We start from the raw sequence: 24,447 nt of genomic DNA, 5'->3' as shown, positions 1-24,447 counted from the left end.
ATGCCCTCTTCCCCGCAAAATATTTTTTAGCAGGTGAAATTGTGCAATTGTCTTAGCAGCAAATACTTGACAGTCTTATTTCATTTTTTCTAATGACCAGAGTTAAACGAGTGCAGGTTTTAACAGCGCCGGCAAATTATCAAGACCCTCTACATTACATGGTCAATGGTCCTTTTAATAGAAAAAGCAATAATATACAGTTGTTTGTGCCAACTAAAACTCGTTAGAAAGTATTAGTTTAAGGTAACAGTTCAGCAGCTATTAACAAGCACAAATTTCTACAGTTATCGCTTGTGACACTATGATCCTAGCAAAGCTGACAGCAGAAAACCGTTCCTTTTGTCTTAGAAGATCACAGGGGTAAGGGGGGGAATAGGGGAAAAGAAAAGTTAACAAAAACACTGTTTCGTAGCAAGAGTCAAAGTTTTTCAATAATCGCCATTTTTTCACTAGCATAACATTAGAATTGACTTTTTGTCTTGCTGACATAGCAACTAAGAAAGTTGTGTTGCATTGACCATATTGATTGTGAACAATGCAGCCATCAGTGGGACTTTGCACCATATATTTTCGATATTGACCTCCCATTCCCTTTTCTATGGCTCTATGGGTCTGCTATTGGATTTGGACTGCAGTGTAATAAACAGCTAAGGTTTAATTAATGGTAAATGAATACAAGACATAGGTTATGACTTTAACTAATTAGGGAATTGTTGAATTAAGTCTGCCTTGGAATGCAAGGCAGTACAATCAATATCCAATAAAAGGACTATGTATGTAATTTACCTGCAAATGTGTTTCCAATACCATCAAAGTGAGTTTAAATAAGTAAGATATATGAAAGGCTACTGGAAAAAGATTTCAAAAAGTTAACACTTTATGGCTTCAGAAAAGGTTTTTCTCCTTGCAGAAGGAATGTCATCTTGAAATAGCCTCTCATAACACAGATGGTGACACTCAGACACAGCTCTCCCTAAAGGACAGTGCAGACTTGAAACATTTTTCCTTGACAATGCAACATTAGCAAATATTGCCTCTGCTTCAACAGAGTATAGCTAACGCAAACCAGTACTCCCAACATGAACCAATTAAGTTTAATGGCAAGCTCTTCCTAGGGCATCTTGGGCTGCCTTCCAGTACCAGACATGCAGCAGCCTTTTAGTTTTAATCGTGCTGCCCCCCTTCCCCCACCAGCCCTGGAGGAGCATTCCCAGGTACAAGAAGAGGTCACCACACCAGGGTCTGATCAACCCTAAGCAATCCCCAAGACTGCTTCTGCTGTATACATCAGCTCACACAGCCCGATTACTCATTCTGTAATCACTCCTCTGAAATAAAAAAAAGAAACCTACCTACTCCCTTGTGGGCATCTATGCTGGTAAACTCTATTGTCCCATTATGGCCCTTCCTAGGATTTTCCTGATACTGTTTGTGGTTCCCATTGGGACAATATCTGTAGGAAAGTCCATAATCTGCAAGATAAACCTGGAAGACATGAACAGACAAATGAATAATGCTTTTGTCCTTTGAAAGTATAACCTTTATAATTAAGTCTTAAGAAACTGATAGGTTAAGGACAGCCTTAGATCTAAATTTTATTAAACCAAATGGTGCCTCAGGATAAAATATGTACAACTAGGGGCTATAACAGCTGCCCTCCCCATTTAAATCCTTCCGCTACTATACTCTTATCTTATTTCAGAGTCGAACAGAATTTCAGTCTTTTAATTTTGTTCCTAAGCTCTCTCCTCTCCAGGTGGGCACCTAGACATCATAAACGGCAATATGCCTTTTATGTATCCTCACGTTGCTTATGGGACCCTTCCTCTCTTTACTTAAACAGGCACATACACACCCCATGCAAATTTTCCATCAGCTGAGACTGTACAATTTCGTAACAGCAGTGCAACTTCAAAGCCAGAGGAGGCAAGAGGCAGCAGCTTCCCCTAGCTGGACCAGACACAGGGACCGTGATCATAGGGCTACTGGGCATCAGCCTAACTATAATCTCATCTTTTTCAATGTCACTGTCAGTAACTTCATTCTGGCATCAACTATTTAAACATAAAGTGTAAGATAAAACAAAGCAAAACAAACTAGCCCCCCCCCAACCCAGAAAGCACTCTTAGTAAATCACTCCTGAATTTAAAATAAATTTTAAAAAGGCACAGAGCCAGACTTCACTAAGTTACTCTGAAGCAAATCCATGGGGCTAAACTGGCCCCCACTGTGTATATTGCATCAAGCTCATGCATTCTGCCACATTTACCTTTCCATCCTGGCACAGGTGATTTTTTTTTTTTTTTCTGAGATGCTTTACTATAGATACCTAAATCACCCCAGGGGGAAGTCCCACAGTTCTGAATGATGCATCTGCGAGATGCACTTGCACATTTTCAGGACTTCACTGTGAAAGTATGAAGTGGCTTTAAACTTAGTCTTGCTCACTCTTACCGTATTCAAGGCTGAAAACAGAACAGCTCAGGAGAAGCTGAATTTTGCTTTCTGTTCTTCTGCTGCCTGTCAAGACAAACCCGAACATGCCATCTGGCTCCTATGCCTCTACTTCTCTAAAGGCATAGCACACTGCATCCATGTCAATTTTGCCACTCACATAATTTAGATTAAGGGCACAAGTCCACTCTATGAAGTTCAGATTAACATGTTCTACCCTCCAACAGAGGTGGACTTAATACATGCACGTGGTCAATTACTGCAGCGCAGCCGACAAGCAGTAACTTGTTGAAAGCAGCTGGAATTTAATCACAATCTGTCCACCCCACAATATCCCATAGGTTATTTTCTCACTTTGTCATTTTCACACTCCCACCTGGCCTTTGCCCCCTTACATTGACCAGTTCTCACATTAGGTAATTGCTTTTTTTATAAATATCTAAGTATAGTACTTTCACTTAAAAAAAAAATAAAAAAGCTACAAACTGCTCTTACATTGCCAGTGCAACTGATCTCTGGGACAAAAGCTAAACCATCTGAAGGCACATAGAGATCATTTCTACTAAATCATGCTATATTATGAAAAAACCCTTTTTCTTATTCAACCCTTAGTTTTGCTTCCTCTTTAGCTAAAAACCAGTTTATACCTTAGAAGTCAAAAATAAACTCTTCTGGCACTCACTTTTAATTTAATTATGTCACTCCTGGTGGAGGAAAAACAAACAAACAAAAAACCCTCAAGAAAACTTAATGCACTATTTTGTAGCACATTCTGTTGAACTACTGATTCCTGTTTGTGCTCCAGGCAGCTTCAAATCCTGGGATGGCTGGTCTCTTGGTTTTACTGTTTCTGCTGCAGGATCTGTGCTTATTTGGAGCGTGTAAGCTGGGATGTAGCACTCGTTTCCTGCAGGGTGATGGCTTTTAAGATTACCAATGGTGTTTTTCACCTGACAGACTATACAAACTGTGATACAAGATTAAAGACTGTAGGCACATTTAGAAAATCTGGGACAAGGCATAAACTTTGTTGGGTTGACTGATTCGATTTTCTCCTGCATCCATTCTGCAGCGTATTCCTGATGCTCTGGTACCTGTCCTAAATGAGCCCACAGTCAGTGTGAGAGAACTAATTTAAACTGCCCTAATATCAAGTTTTGTAGGTCTTCTGCATCCTTTGCAGGCTGGGAAGGAGAAAGTAAGCTAAAAGTTATATTCTTCCCAGGCTAAGTGGTACATTTCAGATTTTGCTTGACTAGAGATTTCTGACATGTACAGTTGACCAGACACAACAAGATGAAATACAGAGCAGATTTCAACCTTTAAAAATTCAGGCTATGCCTTATATTAAAATGAGATTTTAACTGTTAGAAAAAACAATACAAGAAAAGCATCTCTGCCAGCTCTCTGGTTCTGTCTGGACTGGGAACACTAACTTATGTGATAGACACTCCCATATGGCAGCCCAGCCTTGGTGGTCTTTCAAACTATCTTAACAACAGGGCATCTAGAAAGTAGCCACAAATATTTGCTAGTCAAACTTGAACTATGTAAAAAGAATTACCAGTTATCCTACAGATAAATCACAGTAACTATGTGCTCTTAATCCATTTTTAAGCAACAATTTGCTTAAAATACCTTCAGTAATAGTATCAGCAAAGCAGTTTTAAATTTATACTGAAATACCCCTCTAAAAGAGAGAAGTAGCATTAGGTTATCCTGCCTTGACCGATGGTGGCGAGACCTGGAAACCAAGAAAGCAATCACTTCTTAAAGCTGCTCACATGCAATTGCAACATCATCTATGACTGCACCATGGTTTGCTCTGGCAGCTGGTCATAAGTGTCACTGTTCAGCTCACTTCCAGTGGAGCCATTTATCACTTCCCAAACTTTCACAACAGATTTTTTCCACAAGCAACCGATGGTAGCCTCTCAAAGTGGCCTCCTGGCCACCAACAAAAAAAAAAAAATCAACCCCCTTCAGCTTGTACAAAACTAGCAATGCACTGTTACGACCTTGCCACAACCATTATCAGAATGACTATGTTACTTTAAATTACCATTAATTTAGTTTCATCAATTCTCATTATAACCCTTTCATCATTAAAAAGATATATAGTTCTTTATAGCTAGTTGTCACTTTTTGATAATGTAACACAGCGTGCCCTTCCAAATTTGCTCAGAACATGGTGGGTAGGGGTAGTTAATGAATTTGTAGGTTGCTGGGATTTTTTTTAAGGGCATAGGGAGGGAGGAAAGATGACGACTGTTAAAAGAATATTGAGAAAAATTAAGGCAGTGTTAGTACACATTTCAATACCATAAATATTTTTAATCTGCATGCTTTTTATAGGAACAATGAGACAAGTAAGAACAAGAAGAGGACAAAACATATGCAGAGCAAGATAAAGAAGACACTTGAAACAAGCAATGGTAACATGGAGGATGATGAAGGTGCAAGTGACATAAGCCTAGAACAGCTGGGTTTAGCTGTGTTACATTGTACGCTCCTTCCCCCATACTTTCTTTACCTCTTTCGGTTTTGTTCAAGTTTCTCTCTTATACACATCCCAGTCTGCACTAGACTCCACATGCTTAGCACCGTCTGCTATTAATAAATTTTGCTATAGATTAGGAGCCAGATTTCTGAAGTCTTCACACTTCATTTCATGCAAACATGAACGTGCCCATCTTATTGAAGCAAACAGGCACAAATAATTATTTATGTGCACAAGCAACCAGCCCTAGATTCAGCAGTCCTCTTGTTCTTTCTGTGCAGGACTCCCTCACAGTGTTTTATATCTAAAGTGTTAAATACCTGCTAATCATATAAAATTCTTATAACCTGTATACATTATAACCACACTGATCTGCAAAGTCATAAGCCTGGCACTTGAGATTTTCATGGTATTCTCTTTATCTTGAAGTACACATAGCAGGAGATTTATTGCTGAAAGGATAACAATACCGTGATTTTCTTCATTCATTTTCTTTCCAATGGTTCCATGGCTAGGCTTATGTCATGCGCTGTAAATAATTAAGTAGATGCCTACTAATAGGAGGCAGATTGGTTGCTAATGGCCATAGAGCTGTCAACTTCAGTTGGACACTACGCTACAAAAGGGCTAAAGATGGACTGAAGTCTGTCTTGGGACAGGAAGTCTAAAGTATAGCGTTTGGGACAGAAACGGCATCTTTCACAAGACAGAAGCCACTGAAGGAGGAAAGCAGGTTAAAAAAAGGAGAGGGGGAGAAATTTTCTGTGACTTGTCAGTGGCAACTGCCGATGCTGGAATCAGTTGAACTCCAAGGTATTTGGGCTATCACTACAAAAAGAAATTAAAACTGTTGTAAGCAGTTCTATCCAAATGTAGCAGTAGGACTAATGAAAGAAAATTAAAGCCACCTGATTGTGAAGCTACATCTCAGATCAGGGGTGTAGCCAGCATCCATGAGTTAAAATTCAACTGTTTCTGTATGGTATCTCTGCATACTGTATCCTTCTTAAAAACACATGAAAGAGAACAGAAAAGATTTTCATTTTCCTTGATTCATCCGCTCTTTAGCAAATCTGTCATACTGGACTAAAGAGCAGGAATCACAATGATTCATCTCACGATGACAAATGGTTTAAAGTTAGAATTGTTTTCATGAATGTTTTTCCCATATGATCAGTGCGTGAGCTCTGTATCTTCTGTGCTGGTCCACTGCAAGCTGGTCATAAAAGTTAATATTTTGAAACATTTTTTATTATTCTTTTTTCTTTTTCGGTTAGGGCTATCTATGATAATCAAGTCTGAGCATTATTCTGTAACTATCTTGTCTAAGGAACACTTAAAATCAGAACTGAGGTGCAAATGCAATTAAAATTTACAGCTTAAAAATCCAAATAGGCAACTTCTGGTGCAGACTTGATTCTGCAGCACTGCTGTGTGTCTGCCCATATATTCCTTAGGAGAAAAAGAAAATACTACAAGGTAATTATTTTGAAGAGGCATTCCTCCAAACTTTATTTCATTTATTATTAAAAACTCTGATTTTAAGCTCTTGCCCAGTGTCTGTTTGCCCCTTTTTATAGTATCACAACTTAAATGAGTTTAATGGATTTGAATTTTTCCTTTAGAGTCTACATCAATAATGCTTATTCTGCTTTATCATACAAACAGTTACAACTATGCACTGAACTATCTTTAACTCACCACAATACTGAGCCAGTGCTTTGCTTGTTCTGTAATTTATAGGTCTGATCACTTCAAGTTTTCTTTCAGGCCTCTCTGAGATTCATGGGCTGTGTCCCTCCCTCAGTACATCACTCCTATTCTGTCAGTCATTGTGCCAGGTCCATGTTCAGAAACATATTGACTAGAGAATTGATCTTTTGACCTGTAACTCACTGAATGGCCTCGCTCCCTTCTACTGAATAGATCTGCAGCAAGCTGCTCTTTGAGGTCAGTTGATTCTGATCTTCTAACCATTTCTAAACATCATTTGGAGGTCACAGAGTGACAGGACCTTTACTTTATTTGTTTCTCTGCCTTGCCACAGAAGGTAGGGGATAGCAGTATGGATTTCACACATTCTTTCAAAAAGGGGACTATGATATTTATTGGCTGTGGTGTAAATTTACCAGGTTAATTTACAGAAGAGAGAGAGTAGCAGGAAGTCTGAAAGAAAAAAGATGGGGTTTGGAACTGCAGGAAGTCAGTGACAAATCTGCACATAAGAGTACACATGAACAGCCACTAAATGACACAAAAATGCAAAGTTGAGTATAAATGTACATATGCTTTTTTGAACAGAGATTTATGTCTCTTCACCAAAACAGACTATGGAAATACATTTTGAATATATATTTTATTTTTAAGAGATTACTTCTTTTAAAAAACAAATTTCTAGAATTAAAGAACACTTCCAATTTATTTTCTCTTAAAATCCTAGACCCTAAAGAGCAAGAAACCACTAGCATAAAATTTTTAACAAAAACTCACCACAGAAATTGTTAGGTCAGACAGGTTTATTATGCCAAATCACACTGAAGCTATAGGTCTCAGCTTGTATCCCTGAGCCGGAGTTTGCCACTGGCTAGATGCTCTCACTCCCTATTTATGAGATTAGGCTGATCACTTTACCACCCAGTTCCATTGTTTTAAAAAAAAAAAAAACAAAAACAAGACCAAGGCAATCTAACTATCCACCATTTTAGCAGAGAAGGTTGGACAACACGTCACAGGCATTTGGTAGCAGAACAGTGTCCGAGGTATTATCTGAAGTGTCTCAGGCTAGTATGAGATTGTCAAATTAAAATACAGCATCTCTGACAATGGTTTAGAGGATACAGGACAGGATATTCCATATTGTTGTCATGTTTAGTCAGTGATAATGCTCCACAGAGCTTCCCAAAATGCTGTTCTGGTAAATATGTAATACATTCAGCTCACCAGCATTTTAAAAAGACAGCTTGATTTGCAGAAAAGGCTGTCGCAACATCACGAAGTCTTACATAGGAACTGGGCACATTTGGAGTGGGAAGAAGCAACATTAAAATTACATGCAAATTAATGGCACATGCAAATAGCCAGGACATGACAAATGCAAAATCATCTGTGGAAGTACACATATACAGTTCTCAATGCCTGAATCTGCATGAGAATACTGTCTAGTACTGCTCCTAACCCAGGTAAAGAACATTTATTGAAGTATGGGGACAGACAGCACATCAGAGTCAACAGGTCCAGAGGAAGGATATTCAGTTAGTGGTACATGTAGAACTGCCAGTTTGGAAGTTTTAGCTGTGGTGTTGGACAAGATTATTCCTTCTTTTCATAACCCACAACCCACAGAACATGCATGTTTCAAGGTATCACACAAACTGTGTCTGGTAAATATTTTTTTATTTGACCAGAAACAATACCATTAAGCCATCTGCCCTGCTGTGTAAGCTAAACGTAGTACACATTGCTTTAAAACACATTTAGAAATCATCACCATTGTCTACATAGCTGTAGACTGGTATGGTATAGTTATCATGGCTTCAGTGAAACCAGCAGACCTGTGGCCACTTGCAGAATTTCTGGGGCCCATGACTGGGAACTTTATCTGAATAATATCTGAACAGCTCCAAGTTTTCTTAAGCAAAACAGAAATGAAAGTTTAATTCATACCTTACAAAATGCAAGCAAATGTTAGAAATTGTCTCCTGTTAACTATTCTGAATTAGAATGTGAACGTTTAAAAGTGTTTCATAGAATAATTTCAGTGGAAAATAACTTTTACTGAAACAAAATTCCACACAAAACCTCTCAGCAGTAACACGCACTTTGTACATGTTGAGCTAGGAGCTACTTAAACTGGAATATCTATTGATGTCTTTTATTTAATAAATGTAACTTAATTTGTATTTCCACCTAAAACCTCTGTCCAGTAACCCACAAGTACCTTATTTTTAATCTGTCAATGAATTTACTGTGCCTGAAAACAAAATACTAGCATAGGATGGTCTTCATGCAGACAACGTGAGAAACAAATCAGAAAAATCACCCCACAATCTGGTTAATTCAAAAGCAGCTGATCAAAGTCAGCTACATGTCTTAAAATTTTATGATTGCTGTAAATGGACACTTCCAAAATGATTTCAATGTGAAAAACAGCAGCATATCTTGCTGTCATAAAAATACACAATAGCCAAGACAAAAAAAAGTCATTTGAGTTATGTTAATGGGTTTGGGTAGCAGATCGTTTTGCCTCTAAATAGCCTCCTCCTTTGGATTCAGCAGGCTGGTAAACACCATAAACTGAGATTATGTACTGGCTGCTACCACTGTCTAAAACTATGGTTGTTTTAAACAGCCATGATAGTTTTCAAACTATGTGTTTTAGAAAGCTGAAAAGTTAAATTTGACTCAACCATTTAACTTGAAACTTTTAAAAAAGCAGATATAGTTCAACCACTCAACCTCCAATGGCAGTGAGTTGTTTTGCAAGATCTGTTTCTTCATCACTGCAGCAGAAAAACAAAAATTGAAAGAAAAGTAGTATTGCTTTCAGCTAACTATATTTAAGTGACATTAGAGATGCCCTTTTTGTCCCCTAAATGATGTTTTTTTCCAAGAAAAGAGCATACTTAGATTTTATTAACTGAAGAAAAAAAAGACATCATAAGAGCATGTGGAGTAGGACAGGACCAAAAGATTTGTTTCAAAACGTTTCACCAAAACACTTCAATTTCAAGGCTAGCTTTAGGCTTTCAAGTGTTAGAGAGCAGCAACCTTAATCCTACTTAGCTGTTATATCCACTACAACAAGCAGGACATAAGAGTTAGCGGCACAGAAACACAATTCATGACAATATTAGAAAGCTAGAACTTCCCAAGAATGAAAATACAATGGGCCACATCCTTAAGCTCTACTAATATACTTTAACTGGCATAGCCTAGAACAGCAATTAGGTCCTCTAACTTACCCTCTTGGTTAGTTTACCCATCCATACCAGTACCCCAGTCAGCAGAGCACAAAGTGGACAAAGCGGAGTTTTGCCCTGCTTCTTTCTCAGACCTTAAGCTCCACAGAGCCACTCTCAGATTTGCTGTGAGAGGATGTGAATGTTCATGCATAAACGCCTTTTAATACATGAATTGTTAATGCAGAATATACATAACTTTAATAGTTTTAAGTTGTAAACACATTACAGTAACAGTGTAGGTAAGTAATCATGCTTACCTCGTGTGGATTGGTATAGCCCAAAAGTAGATTTGCTGCTTTGATGTCACCATGAACATACTCGTTTTCATGTATATATTCCAAAGTATCCAACTAAGAGAGGATTTAGAACAGAAAAGAAAACATCATCATCATATCCACTCTGTCCCTAACGCTACCACCAAATCTCTCACTTACACTGAGCTCTTTTGAGCAAGAGCACAAGAACTTCCCACTCTGTCCATAGGGTCTGTTCCCACCAGGCACATAGCTGACGGCAAATCATAAACAAGCTATAACTTGCCATGAGGTATCGCTGTGTAACTAGCTACAAGTACCAGCTTCTAAGGTCACAGAGCAAGAATGAAACCAGTACTTTTTATACACTGGAAGAAATGTTGAGAACACTAAGCTCTTAAAAAGAACATATTCAATCAGCCCTGAAGGTTTATAATATATTTGATCCTGCCAGTTATTCTATGACCTGCATTTCATGTCACCATCCCCCTGCATCATCATCCTTCTTCAGCTCCTTACTGAGGTACAATAGCTCTCATTGTTATTAAAAAACACGTTTGCACTTGACAGCTCATACAGAGGACAATCTAATCCTGGCTTTCGGAGAGTAGAGAGAGTGTTACAAGTTTGTCAATTATGTGACTACAAAAGCCCTTCACTTTTTTTTTTTTTTTAATTGTTATTATTAAAGTTAAAAGGAAACTTTGGAGACATCCAGTCTAAACCCCGTTCTTCAAGGAGAGCTAATATAAGTTAGATCAGGCTGTACAAGAGATTGAATAGTCAAGTTTTAAAAGTCCCCAAGGATGGATGTTTCACAGCCTCTAGGAAGCATATTCCAGTGCTAAGACACAACTTCTGTCAAAACTGTTCCTTCATACTCAGAGTTCCTCTTCCTGCAATTTATGACCACTGCCTCTACTCCATTTGCTGTGCACCTCTGTCCAGTAATAGCATTCTTTCACAACACAAATGATATTACAAAGGAGCATGTATACAATCTTCCATTACTATGTGCCAGTCTACACACATTTGAAAACAAAAACTGATATTTGCAGACTAGCCTAATCCTGGATTGTACAATCAGTGTGTTCTTCAAACTCACTGAAAATTTTGCTTTCAGGCATGCAATTGTGAACTTTGACAAATATGGATGTCTAATACAATACCCTTCAGACATTGGGAAAAGAAAAAAATCAATACATGTTTAAGCATATGACAATAGGCTTACACATCTCAGTCTAGACACACATTTTGAAGCGCATGGTCTTTGTTCTAACCTATTAGAAAAAGTTTTGGTTTGAGCCTACCAACTTCCAGTCTGCAGGCGGTCTTGATTTTCTACTTAATACTAATTAAAAAAAAAAAAAATGGAAACATAAGAAAATACATAGCATTTACACGTGTTTAGTTTAAACTCAAGAGCTACCTAAAGGAACTATTTTAGAAAGATAATTTTCTACCTGAACTCAGCAATTTTGAGACACAGCATTCCTCTCTCTCTGTACGTACCATCCGTGCCCCAAGCTGCAGAACAGTCTCCTTCTTAAATCTGCTCCCACAAGCTTCAAAGATTCTCTGAAGGTCTTCCCCCAGTCTCTCCATGACCATGAATCTATAGCTACCAGGGAATATATAAAAGGGAGGAAACATTTAAGACAAGACTACAAGTTTGCGTCAGATGGAAGGACTTCTCTCCATTTTGTTGAAAATGGATCTTCAGTTAATTTGAGGCTTAATTACAATTCATCTTAGTACCTTTTTCCCTTGTACTCTGCCAAGCCCGATCCCCAAAACACTGGAATTCCTAAACATCTTAATTTTTTGAGATTCATCCATTTTCTTACTGTAATAATAATAAAAAGACAACATTGGGTTAAAGGTAGCTAGAGAATTTCATGTTTAGTGTGGGGTTTTTTGTTGGTTTTGTTTTAGCTATCAAGCCAAGACTTTGAATGAAACAACGAAATAAATAAGATTTATCTGGCAGTTTGTACAGCAAAAAATTCAGACCATAACTTTACTGTGAAGATCTCTACATTCTCCAAAACAAGAAGCAGGTTTTTGTTCTAGCAATGTGGTACTTTGTTCCCTTAGAAGTCAGATCAGCAATTGTCAATAGCTGAAGAAATAATTCCTTTAGAAGCGCTACTTTATTCAATACAGAATGCTTCAAGCTATCAAAAGTGCTTATGTCTACCAGCAGTCTTAAGTCATCTAGAGCCTTTAGGACAGTTACCATGAATAAACCACATCCATGCTTAAGCATCTGTAGAATCAAGTGCCTTGATTAATACTAAATTCTGTGACGATTACATACACATTTAGCTCCGCACATGGAAATAGTTACTAGCAGAAATACGGTCACCAATTAGTCCATGTAGCACCTCTGCTCTAAGGCTGGCCTCTCTCTGGAGTCTATTCATTGCTGTGCACTCTGAAGTGTGTGCATAATAAATTTGGCACACTTCTGTTATCCTTGTCCTTTCCAATGAGAAAGGAGGACATCCAAGTAAAGAAACTTACAGCAATCTAAAATTATTATAGAACCAAATAGGATTAGTTTAGTATATATGCAATGAGTTGGCTATCAAGCTCTAAAGCAATAGTTCTTTTCAGACATAGTTAAACTCAAGCTTGTCCTTAAATCCACCTGAATCAGAACGGATATATTACTTACTATGCTCTTGTTTTGCAGCCCTCTGGTAAAATTTCAGTTCAGAAAATAAGGGACCATTTTCAAGATATTCCTATTGAGAAATAAATATAATTTGTATTGTAAAATGCGTTAGAAAGGCAAGAATTTCTAAAGAAAAGCGTATGAGAATTTCAAAGAGGGTGAAACCCTCTTTTTCCCCCGCCTCCTATATACCATGCCAGCTGAAATGTAATGTTAGTAAGGAGCTAAAAAGAAAACTTGTTTGGCAACACATTTCCATAAACAAGAGATTCTTTCCGGAATTATTTAAAATACTATTTTCGGAAATATTGTAGATCAGGTGTGTTTAAGTTCATAGCCTGATTTTCTTTATTAAACTGTTGAGTGCAGTAATCAAGGAAAAGAAAGAATCAAGTCAAGGAAATACTATGTGTCAGGGAAATGCCAAATATATCCCCAAGCAGGGAAAGTCTAAACACATATTAAAAAAATAGGGGTGAAAAAAAAAAAACCAAAGCCACAAGCATGCAATACAGACCCAATGCTGAAAATAAGGATAGATAATTAAGAGGAAGGACTGCATACAAGTTAACAATTTAGAAAGGAGATCTACACATTACCACTTTAATTACATGCAGCGCATCTTCTTCTACAGGAACATGAATTTGAGGGGAAGCTGCAAAATGAGAAAGAGATGGGAATCAAGCTGTATGCAACAAAATATAATTGCAAACAAAGACCAAGTAACATTGCATAAGGTGACCAAAAAATACACAACAGAGCCAACATTTTGTCTGAATTCCTGCTTTTGAAGGTCAGAGTTTTGCCAAGTTCAAAGAAAAACAAAATGAAAACAACACACATACGGAAGTTTTAATCAACAAGTACAGATGCAATTTTAACCCACACTTTCAGAACTCTCTCCCTCGATGCTGATTAAGGAGTAAGCAGGGTGTCCCTACTGCATGTTTGCACCGCAGTGAGGTATTCCATTATAACTATGTTTAAGCCATGCCAGTCAATTGGATAACCTCTGTATTTGGTTGCTGTCAATCCACTGTCGTGACAAAGACGCCGCTTAAAAGTTATGACCTACATTATGCCTCTAGACAGGATTGTCTGCTTTCCTCCATTACAAATTAATTTGGCCCTAGAACCTTGATTTCTACGGGACATTATTTAGACACTGGCCTAAGTTAGGGATAGCACAGCCACCACCTGCCTAAAGGGGAGATGAGGGATTGTGCCTCTCAGTGCAAGTAAAGATTTCAAAACAATAATTGACCACATGTGCCAATTACAGCCCAGGAGACAGAACCTCTCTGCACAGACAATGCAATCCTATTTTCTTCTGACCCTGAGAGAACTATCAATTCTCTCTGATACTACTGAAGCTACATGGAGCTACACTGGGATTAAAATTTAATGAGACTAAATCATCTTTTAGAATCATCACTGAAAAAAACTAAAAAGAACACAGTTCCTAGGAAATAAGTGTCCCTTTCAAACTTCTTATAATGATCAGATACCAACAACAGTCCAGGTGTGAGACACTTCAACTGTCAGCACACACAAAAATAGACTACTTTTATCCGCATAATAAAAATCAAGCAAACTTGGGTCTAACCAAACCATCCAAGCTTACATTTTTTGATGGTCAGGGCATAAAACTATTTTTTACAATGAACAGACTGCTTCAGCTGCTATCTTCCTTCAATTCTATTCAGCATCTGGGTTGAATCTGGCAGCATACACACCCCAAATGCCCGCTGAGTCCCCACTGCCTTCTGCTTGACACTTCCCCATGTGGATGCTTCTGTGCTAATAATGCATTAAGATAATATGAACATATACTAGAACAGGAGCTCTGGAAGGTGTGAACTACCCATAGACTCAGAGAAGTAGCGGTCACGTTCAGAATACAATTTTAAACTACCATAAAGCCATGATAGAAATTTTGGTAAACTTTGTTCTTACAATATTCTGGTATTGAACTGGGAACTAAAGCACAGGTGCTTAAGTCTTTATCTTTCTCTGCCACCTATAGACAATGCGTTAATAGCTGAAGACATTAGTTTAAAAGGAACATAACCCAAGCATTTTCATTGTATTCAACAACACTACATTACCCAAACAGAATTAGAAGTGCTCCCTTACTGACACAGATCAGAAAAGAATCTACGTATAAGAAAACATATTTTAACACCAAGTTACATAAACCAAGGTTTGATAGGTATAGAGAAGTATCACATTTAAATGTATTTGAAAGAGTTTGATCTAACTTCCCTGTAGACATCTTGACATTTTATAAAGAGAGGCCTCATTCATGGTAATCTGGAACAGACAGTAACAGCTGTCAGGGTAATGAAGAAGAGCAATTAACGGGAGGTAGCCCAGCAAAAGGGCCTAACCCCCATGGTTTTTACACTATGCCGGTGTGGATGCTTTTTGGAGTCACACTGAAAGAACATCCTGAAGAAAAATCAAACCAAAACTAACTGGCAATTGTTACAATGTGAAAAGGGAGAAAAGTCAGACAAAGCTCAACTAGATACAGGAACAGATGCTCCACAAAGTGAGTAACATGACATTCAAATCTACAAAAGGAGAAATGGTGTTATTGTTTTTACTGCACATACATGAAACGAGGCATAACATTCACAGTGAATAACACTCTAACCTTCTTACACAGATAATGCTTAGACAATAATCGCATACACACAGATAAGCTGAAGCTGCATATGTACCTTTTGTTGTATCTTTTTAATTAAGCATTCATATACCAGGCAGCAATATTTTAACCGCAGCTTAGAAATAAGACAGACTATTTTTTTGTCCATAAATACACATAAATGGTTTTTAAAAAATTGTCTCATTACTATGTATAGTTACTTAACAGACTGGAAAGGCTCCCAAGGTTTAACAAACAGTCTGATTACATACCTCATAGACCACCACCACATACTCTCCTGCGAGTTTAGCTCATAGTTAATTACTGTATACTCGTAATTAGCCATGTGCTAGCCTCGTTCTGTGTGGTAGCACATGGCTATTTATAATATTACAATCAGTTAAATGCTAGACTGCAGGACAGTAAGCAGAGACCCTGCAGGAGAGCAATGCTGATAGGCAGGAGGTCTCTGATGGCATATAAGTACACACAAAGAGTACCAGGAGCGCTATATGGCGAGGTTATGTTTGCAAAGGATATCTTAAAATAGCATAACAAGTGTGAGAGTTCCCAGTTTACAGTTTACCTTCCTTTTATCAACTAGAGATGCTCCTTACATTTGGGGGCAGGGGTGTTGATGTATGCACACAATGAAAACCATTGTCTGCATGATTGTTAACTGGGAGCACTGGTGCAAGATGAAGCTGTGTATGGGGCTGTGGCTGTTTCTATCTCATACCAAGAGGACTCTCACAGAATATTTGTGAAGGGCAAAGGGCACAGCTCTATTTTCCCTTCCTCCCCTTCCTCACATAATTGCAGCTACCATGCCAGTGAAAAAACATATACATTTAAAATACACTCTGAAATAAAGCAGTACAGTAAGGTTCACGCTCTTTGCCACAATTTCCAACTGTTGTGCCTACACAACGCAGCAAATAACTTTCCTCAAATTAACCCATGTCCAGAATTCCCTAGTTTCACCCAGGCACAGCAGTTATAGTCTTATCATCCACTTTCATCATGAATTTCATCCTTTTTGTTGCCGAGTGCCACAACCTTAATTAATGTAGCTTTCTAAACGTTAATATGACACAGTAACAAAAGAGTGTTTCTGGATGAACTGTGATTTCCTACAACCACACAGCACAATTGCATGCAATCTGACAGAGAAACGTGCCAATTCTGTTTGCCAGTTCAAACGTGCTTGTTGTAGTTTTAGCAGTTAATTTGTGGCAGTCACATTTGGAATATGGTGAAATATTTTCAATGGCTCTCACAGAACCAGTTTTGTTGACAAAGTTTACACAGTGGAAAAGAAAACAGCATTGATTTGGCAGTTTGAAAAAACATCCCTGCTCCTGTCCACAGCTGGTGTCTTTGCCACTGCTGGATATTTTTGAGGATATATTTGTTTGGGAAACATGAACAAAATTATTTTCAGAAGTTCTTGGGTCGCTAGTATTTTATTTTTGCTTTGTTTCACTGGTTAACTAATCCTGAAGAGCAATATTGTCAGCTTAGTTTTTTTGCAGAAACAAAAACTAACTTCAAAAATATCACACTTTTTGAAGTTAGAAGCTACCTGTAAAAAAAAGCTGGAAACATTCTGACCCCATTTAAGTCAAGCCAAGAGCTGTTAAATTCAATGGCTAACAAACAGGGGAGAGCGTTGCTTAGAGCATCTAACAATGAAAAAAACAATCCAAGTTGCAGGAATATAGTTACTAAAACCAAAATGTACACAAATAAATAAAAAGTCGTATCTGCTATTTAACACTCAACTTCAAGTATTTCCTACATATGGAGGGTTCTGAGGCAAGTATTTAAAGGAGAACAAAGCACATTGCTTTCCCCCCCCCTTCACAATATCCAGTATTTCCCAAGAACTGAAACATTCAGTGCTTGAAGGCTCATTACAGTCCATTTTTAATGCAGCCTAAGGAAGACCTGCTTCTCTGCTCATATTATTACTTTAAAGACGCATCATAAGTTCCTGGACAGACTCTTTTCTGAGCAATGTTTACAAATAGGGTTTTTTTTTTCCTATATTCTTCTTCTAGGTAGCCTTATGAATGTAAAGTTTTATTATACAAATTACAGATACATAGCCCTCTATACCATGCTTGTGAAACCATCTTCCACAAGACCTCACTAAACTGGTTTTGGTAGAAAATGGTGCTCAACTACTAAACTGTTTTGCAGATAACTACAAATGCCTCCAAGTTAAGAACATTCAGTTCTGGTAGGAAATTTTGCTATATTTCGTACTCATCTGTCTATGAAACCTTAATCTTGATTCACTAGAGCCAAAGTTTTGTATTCCACAGCAATGGATGCCACTTTTTGACTTTCAAAGTTAATTACTCTAAGCTGAAATAGGTACGACACATCCTTTAACCCCAGGCAGAAAAGCTACGCATGGTCTGCTCTTACAGAACTCTCAGATGGGAGTCCAGGCCTCTAATATTTAAAACTTGATGCACAAACTGTTTTCTGGCAAGATTCTGCTCCAGTCCATCTGCTAGTCTGATGTGGTGCCCACTCAGAAGATACTATGCCAGTTTTAGCAGGGTACAAGTGCCAAAGACGGCTGAAGGGAGTGCCCTCCATAAGGCAACAGGTGCCCTATCTTTCATGCAAAACTCTTCCTGTTACCATATAACACTGCTCACAATTACATCCCCTACTGGAAAAAAAAAAATAAAACCTGCTCTCTTGACTTTCTAGTTTTACTTGGCATGCCAGGGTCTCAGTCCCTGACCTGAACTCTTGCAAGGTAGACTAATGAAGAGCAAGACAATGGCTCCCAAATCACAGGTTCACACATATGGGAAAAAAAACCCAAACCAACACATTATGTGGCAGAACAATGAAGTATAATAGCAATGGTCTCTGCAGTCTTTGTAACAGGCTTTAGATTACTGTGTAAAAATGAGTTATGCTTTCAGAGTTAAGACTTCTATTCTACAGAGGACCAAAAAAGCAGAGGGAAGATTCAAGGGGAAGCAGTCACCGGCAAGAACTCGTCAAGGCAGGGAGCATTTCCTTGTTAACAGAGGGAACAGGCTGATCCTGTACCACTTGGTCAGCCCTAAGTAACCACCAAGTAGGCAAAAATCAGGCTAAACTTATGATTTAGTTTCCCCATAGGCAGGGGGAAATATTAGGTAATCTACTTGCTATAGCTATATTTTTACAGTTTAATATTAGTGATATTAGTTAATATTAAAAAGACTTTTTCCTGAAGTGGTGTTTTTCTGCCAGTGAATTTATTTTCACACTAAAGGTTTGCACCTGCAGGTACAATGAGACCTTTGCTGAAATGCATTTTAACATCTGAAGGTTAAGAAAAATCCATCTCTAACCAGACAGTTATTTCCTAGTGCTATTAATTACAGGGTTTTGCTATTAATGTTCTTCCTTCCATTGAGTTTATAAAAATCATGCTGAATGTATATATTTTGGTATCATTTTTACTACATTTTTAATTCATTTGCTGCACTATAGTAAATATTGTCAGTGAAGTTAATTTAAGCAACTATTGAACTACTTCAGTTCTCTAGAACCAATTGCTAAAGCCAGCTTCCTAACGCAATCCAAGGAATGAACACTATGACAATGACAGAATGTGCTTCCATCAAGGCTTCTCTTCCCTGACAGATGCCCACCCCTGCTCACAGCTATACAAATTATCCATGGAAAGTACTCTTTCTGAAATAGAGACAAACTTTCTTTCACACCTCAGCCTGATTCCCAGAATATCAGGCCTCAGAATATCAGCGGCGGAGGGTACTACAGTCCAAGCTTAAAAGCACAAAAGGCCACAACCACACCTCTTCCCTACCTCCACCAGCAGCAGAGCTCCCTGTGCTGCTGGTATTAAAAGACAATATTCACCTGTTTAATCAGTGTTTACTGTTCAAGCAGATATTCTTGTGCCTCTTCTTGGAAAATGGGGGGTGGGGGGAAAAGAGAGTTCGCTGGCTATACTGGTGACAGACCTCCAAGCAGGGCACAATTATCACCAATTAAAGCTTTATCAGTATGTACTTCCCTGAGCTTCCCATATTGTGACACCACACACAAAAATAAAAGTCAAACAGCAACACATAAACACCTGCTGCAAAGCCAGCTACAAAAAATGGTTTCAAAACTCTTAGTTTTCACCTATCACTTACAAAGTTCCATTACAATATACAGGTGTAATACAATTAAAACACGTTTACAATGTAATAAGCTTGATTGTAAAAGACATCATCTAACAAGCATGTGTGTATATAAATATATATATATTTAAAAAACAAATATTTTGCAGAGCCATCAGTTTCCATGAGAAAGAAGCCTGCAAGTAGATAGTGGTGTGTACAGCAGATTTCACTGTGACAGTAGAATCTTAACAAAACATTGTGTGACCTTTCTGCATTTAAATTTTCAGTCCAAATTGTGCATTAATAGAGTGCTTGCAGCAGGACTAGAGAATGATTTATATAAAGACTGGTGTTAATTACTGACTGTGATCAGGAAGATAAATGAGAGAATGTGAGGCTGTCAGTAGCACCCTCCTCAACTCTTGCTTAATATTCTAATGTACTGACACTGTTCTCCACAGGGCTACAAACTAGCTGTGAGACCACCAATGTGTCACGTTCTTCCCCAGTTGCTCTCCATTCTGCCCACCCTTATCAAAGAGAAAACAGTTCTGGGGTGCCCGACAGCAAATCAGCACCATTAACAGAAATAAAGTAGAATTTCAAATATGCAACAGCATCGTTAATTCCAGCTTATGATCCATATTGCTCTTGCTACAACAAAAACAGTGCTTGGGAGAACTTCTCTAGATGGCTTCTATTGCTTCTGGCAGCAGAGAAAGCTCTCCTCTTCAGAAGCATTGGGAGGAATCAGTATTTGTAAGCCTTCTGCTGCTGGATTTGCTCTGGTCAAGATAAAAATGCAAAGGCAATCCAAGGGAAGGAACAAGTCAACAAAGAAACAGACAAGATGGCACAGGCAGGAAAGAGAATAATTAGAAAACCAGGGAAAACATTTGCGAGGCAGAACAGAACTTGTGGATAGTGATAACTTTCAGGTAGATAATTAAAAGTTTAGAAGCCCTGCACCTGAAGAGACTATTTGCATCCTAGGGCTCAGGGTCAGTAAATGGCTTTCAGCAGCTTTGATTTAGTGAACAGAACCTTCCACAGAACGCATCCCTTATAAATATATTTTGCAGAGATACTGTAAAATTTCTCAAGAACATTGCTGTAGATTAATGGAGTATGGAGTACTCTTAATGGGAAATTAAGCTATAACAATGCACATCAAAATCTTTACACTGCTACTGTAAAAATACTTATTAAAAGATATAGCTGGCAAAGTTAACCTTTACTTTTATAAAAAAGGGCTGTGCTGTTCCTATCTGGCAGGCAGTCGAAACTGTCTCCACTCTCCTATCTTGCCCACCTCTCTTCAGCTCTTTCTGGGTTAGCTTCTCACTGAAAGTTTAGTGGTCCTCTCACATTTTGCTGTGTAAGCACTAAAAACTAGTCTGAACAGCACAGAGAAAGAAGGTGCCTCTCAGCACCAAGCATCCATATCTTACTCTCAAAGGTTTGTCATCTACTTCATTCCCCTTGGCTCTCAAAGTAATACCAAGGGTCGCAGATTGTATTCTTGTTCTCAACTAATCCACCAACTGCTTTCCACCTCGGTTCAGTGGGAGCCAAACTGCAACAAACACCACAACACATGAAATCACCTCTGTGGTTTGTGTGATCAGACAGAAAACTAAACAAATCTGCATGAAACTGACTGAATGCCACGTGTTGTATGGCCCACAAGGTCCGATGCGATGTGACTGCAACAGAAAATGACAGAGCTATATTCCAAGTGATTCAGGAACACACTTCTCTTACAGGTGGAGAACTGCACCCACTACAACGTTGTTTTCTGCACTGCATCCCCAGTTCTCTCAGTCCTTCCTCTTCATGGGAGCCTTCTGCAAGTTTCTGTCCTCCTTTCCTTTATCCTTGAATGGCAATACCCAAAGACACCTTAACTTCACTTCTTAGCTCGTGCTTAGGTCTACTTTTCTTACAGTAACATCTCATACATGCCCTATGCACAGCACCTCTCAAATGTAACCAAGTGAAGTTTCAAAGGTCATAAAAAGCTATCAGATATATCAGAAGGAAAAAGAATGTAAATATTCTAAGTGCACTAGCCTTTGACTTCTCTATAACTGCAGTTAGTCGAAACCCCTATCAACCCCCTGGTTCAGTCGGCAGAGCAGTTAGGTATGCGTGAATTATATAAATTCCAGAGGAAACCAAACCAGAAACTCCACTAGAGGAACCTATCAGATGCACTGCAACTACTAACAGCAACATGGGGATTCAAAACAGTTCCTTCAGACAGGTTCAAACTATGCAACTTGATAAAGAAATTCAGTGCAGCAGACCACAGCAAATCTAGTCCAAAGTAAAACAAACTAACAGCTTAAATACAGGGTAGATGTAGGGCCATAGTCACCAACTGTTGCCATTTACTCATTCACTTCTGTTACACCAAACTACTTGCAAATATACACACAGCCTTGGTTTTCTCCAGGTTTTTCAGTGACTGTTTACTGTGCGGAAAAGCAGAAGCAGTGGCATTTAGGCTTTTACTGAAATCTTTTTGCTTCATTTACACAGGCATTCAGTGGAACAAAGTGCACTTTCTTCTTCTCTCCTAAAAGCCAGTTTACACCTCTTTCCCCCCCTAGAAAGTTTCTCCACTCAAGCCTGAAGTCTAGATGCAACTTAAGCCCAGATGCACAAGCAAAATTGTCCACCCTCCTATAGTTTACAGCCACACATTAATAGCTGGAAGAACAGTACAAGTGGGCAACCACCTTAAGGAGGCAACATCTGACCACATATGGGACTATCACACCATGAAGTAAAATATGAGTCTTCAGTTGCCATTCAGTTCTTTGTGATTAACCATAATGGACACAAGGAGGAAAAAAAAAAGAGTGAGAGAAAGAATACTTCAGTGCAATGTAAAATGTTCCTGAACAGCTGAAAGCAGACAAGCACCATGAGATAGCCAGACAGATGTAACAAAGATCACAGTAAATCTGTCACCAAGAGACCAGTGGCACACAAGTGCTACATTTATGTCTGCAAATACGAAAAGAGCAAACACACTAACCCTTCTATAGAAAATGCACACTTTTTCTCTCTACAATAGGTGCCTCATGCTACAATTTGACACTGATGCACAACTTCACCTCCATGAAACCACACTGAATCTAGCAGAGCTCTGCAGATTTGAAAGGAGTTACTAAAGACAAAAGAATTGAGGAAGCGCATTACATATAATGTCTGTTTTAATGAAAACTTGTCTCGTTATAAAAATCTGGAAATCACACTAAGCAGAAAGCTGATGTTGCATAACAGCATATTAACAGATATTTTCCAACAAATCACTCAATATGAAGGAAACATCATTAAGAGATCAAATGAAAAAATTCAAGAGTGGGAAACAATCAAACCTGTATTTTCCATGACAGAAACACACAAAAAAAATAAAAGCTTAAAAAAAAAAATGCATCCGATTTATGCATCAAAAGAAGTCGATTCATGTATAGGAGTGACTCGCTTATCAAGTTTTAAACATTAATACTCCAAATAGAGAGTTAACATACCTCTAACTTAAAAAGAGCACGTTTGACTCCGGGGATGGTACACTAAACTGCTTCTAGATAATTCTTTGCTGCTGTCTTAATGCAAGCTCAATTTAGTTCCTAACTGTCACTGTGGACTAGTTTGCCCATATATATTTGACGTGCCAAAAAAAAACCCACAAAAAAACCCCAAACAAAACCAAAAAACCCCTCACCACTCATAATATTGCCCTGAATCCAGGATTTGCTCTTTCATAGAGACCAGCAACAGTAACATTCATTACATCCTCTCCAGTGACTCAGAATTCTTTACAAACTGCCTTTCAGAACCATTCATTCCTTATAAAACACAGACTGAGTGAAATGCAGCAGCTTCTTCTGAAGAAAATACAGAAACATATCTAGGCTAGAGCAAATAAAGAACAGCATTTCCACCTCTGGTGAAAGACTTTAATTCAGAGGCAACACCCAGCTAACTATTGTTACTGTTATGCTTCTTGGATGAAAACTGAATTACTCTTGGCCAGAAGATAACATTTCCAACACCTAAAAACCCAGAGCGCTCCAGAGCACAAGACTGGCACAAGTCCAAAGTGGCAGCTCACAAAAGCATCACCATTACTTTGAAGAGCATCGCCTGGCAGCGCTCTTCGGTAGCCTGACAAGCAGCAGCATCTTGCCTGCCGCACACAAGCTCCACAGAAAAGTGCACTAGAAGCCACCAAACTGGGCTGGACAGCCCATGGAGAAGACACTGCACCATCAGCAACACTTTGAACAACAAGGATGCCCAACAGGACACTGCAAACTTCAGAAAAGCACACTTAGACACAGATGATCACCGCCACGTAAACAGCAGTAACTTTTTAAACCCACTCTGTCTTATTCATATCAGAAAGTTACAAAGAAATTTGCAAGTCACCCTTCCAATCACCGCCGGTATTTTACCTAAATAAATCAAGCCAAATCCTCCCTGGCCGATCTGACTGCCCAGCCTCCAGCTTTTTCCTTCCGTGTCTTTCAGTATCATGTCTCTTGGGAGAGGAACCGGCAGCTTGCCTCTGCCGCGATCCTTAGGCGGCATCGCACCTTGAGGAGGGGGGGGAAAATGAAAGAAAAAGTTGACTTTTGCCGGAAGAGACAATACCCCCCGATGGCCTTTGCCCAACAGGCACCGAGCAGGGGGCCAGCTCCCCGCGGCCTCTCCGGGCCTTTCAGTTGAGCAGCAGGCCGGGGCGGCTCACTCGCAGGGGCCTCCCCTCCAACGGCCGACGGG

General features: G+C 38.8%; 1 protein-coding gene across 1 annotated transcript in view; it reads right to left on the bottom strand.

Moving 5' to 3' along the window:
* Positions 1-24,255, bottom strand: part of VRK2 (VRK serine/threonine kinase 2) — a 45,366-nt gene extending 21,111 nt beyond the window's left edge. The window contains exons 1-7 of the mRNA XM_035896970.1: positions 24,120-24,255; positions 13,449-13,504; positions 12,850-12,919; positions 11,928-12,015; positions 11,682-11,790; positions 10,173-10,265; positions 1,353-1,485 (exon numbers count right to left, since the gene is read on the bottom strand). Of these exons, the coding sequence (XP_035752863.1) occupies positions 1,353-1,485; positions 10,173-10,265; positions 11,682-11,790; positions 11,928-12,015; positions 12,850-12,919; positions 13,449-13,504; positions 24,120-24,255 (685 nt within the window). The remainder of the gene's footprint in view (positions 1-1,352; positions 1,486-10,172; positions 10,266-11,681; positions 11,791-11,927; positions 12,016-12,849; positions 12,920-13,448; positions 13,505-24,119) is intronic.
* Positions 24,256-24,447: the final 192 nt, after the last annotated feature.

Source organism: Egretta garzetta, unplaced genomic scaffold (assembly GCF_000687185.1).
Source record: "Egretta garzetta isolate BGI_Z169 unplaced genomic scaffold, ASM68718v1 scaffold306, whole genome shotgun sequence".
Classification (NCBI taxonomy): domain Eukaryota; kingdom Metazoa; phylum Chordata; class Aves; order Pelecaniformes; family Ardeidae; genus Egretta; species Egretta garzetta.
Note: the sequence above shows the minus strand (reverse complement) of the source record. Positions and strands in the feature narration are given on the sequence as shown.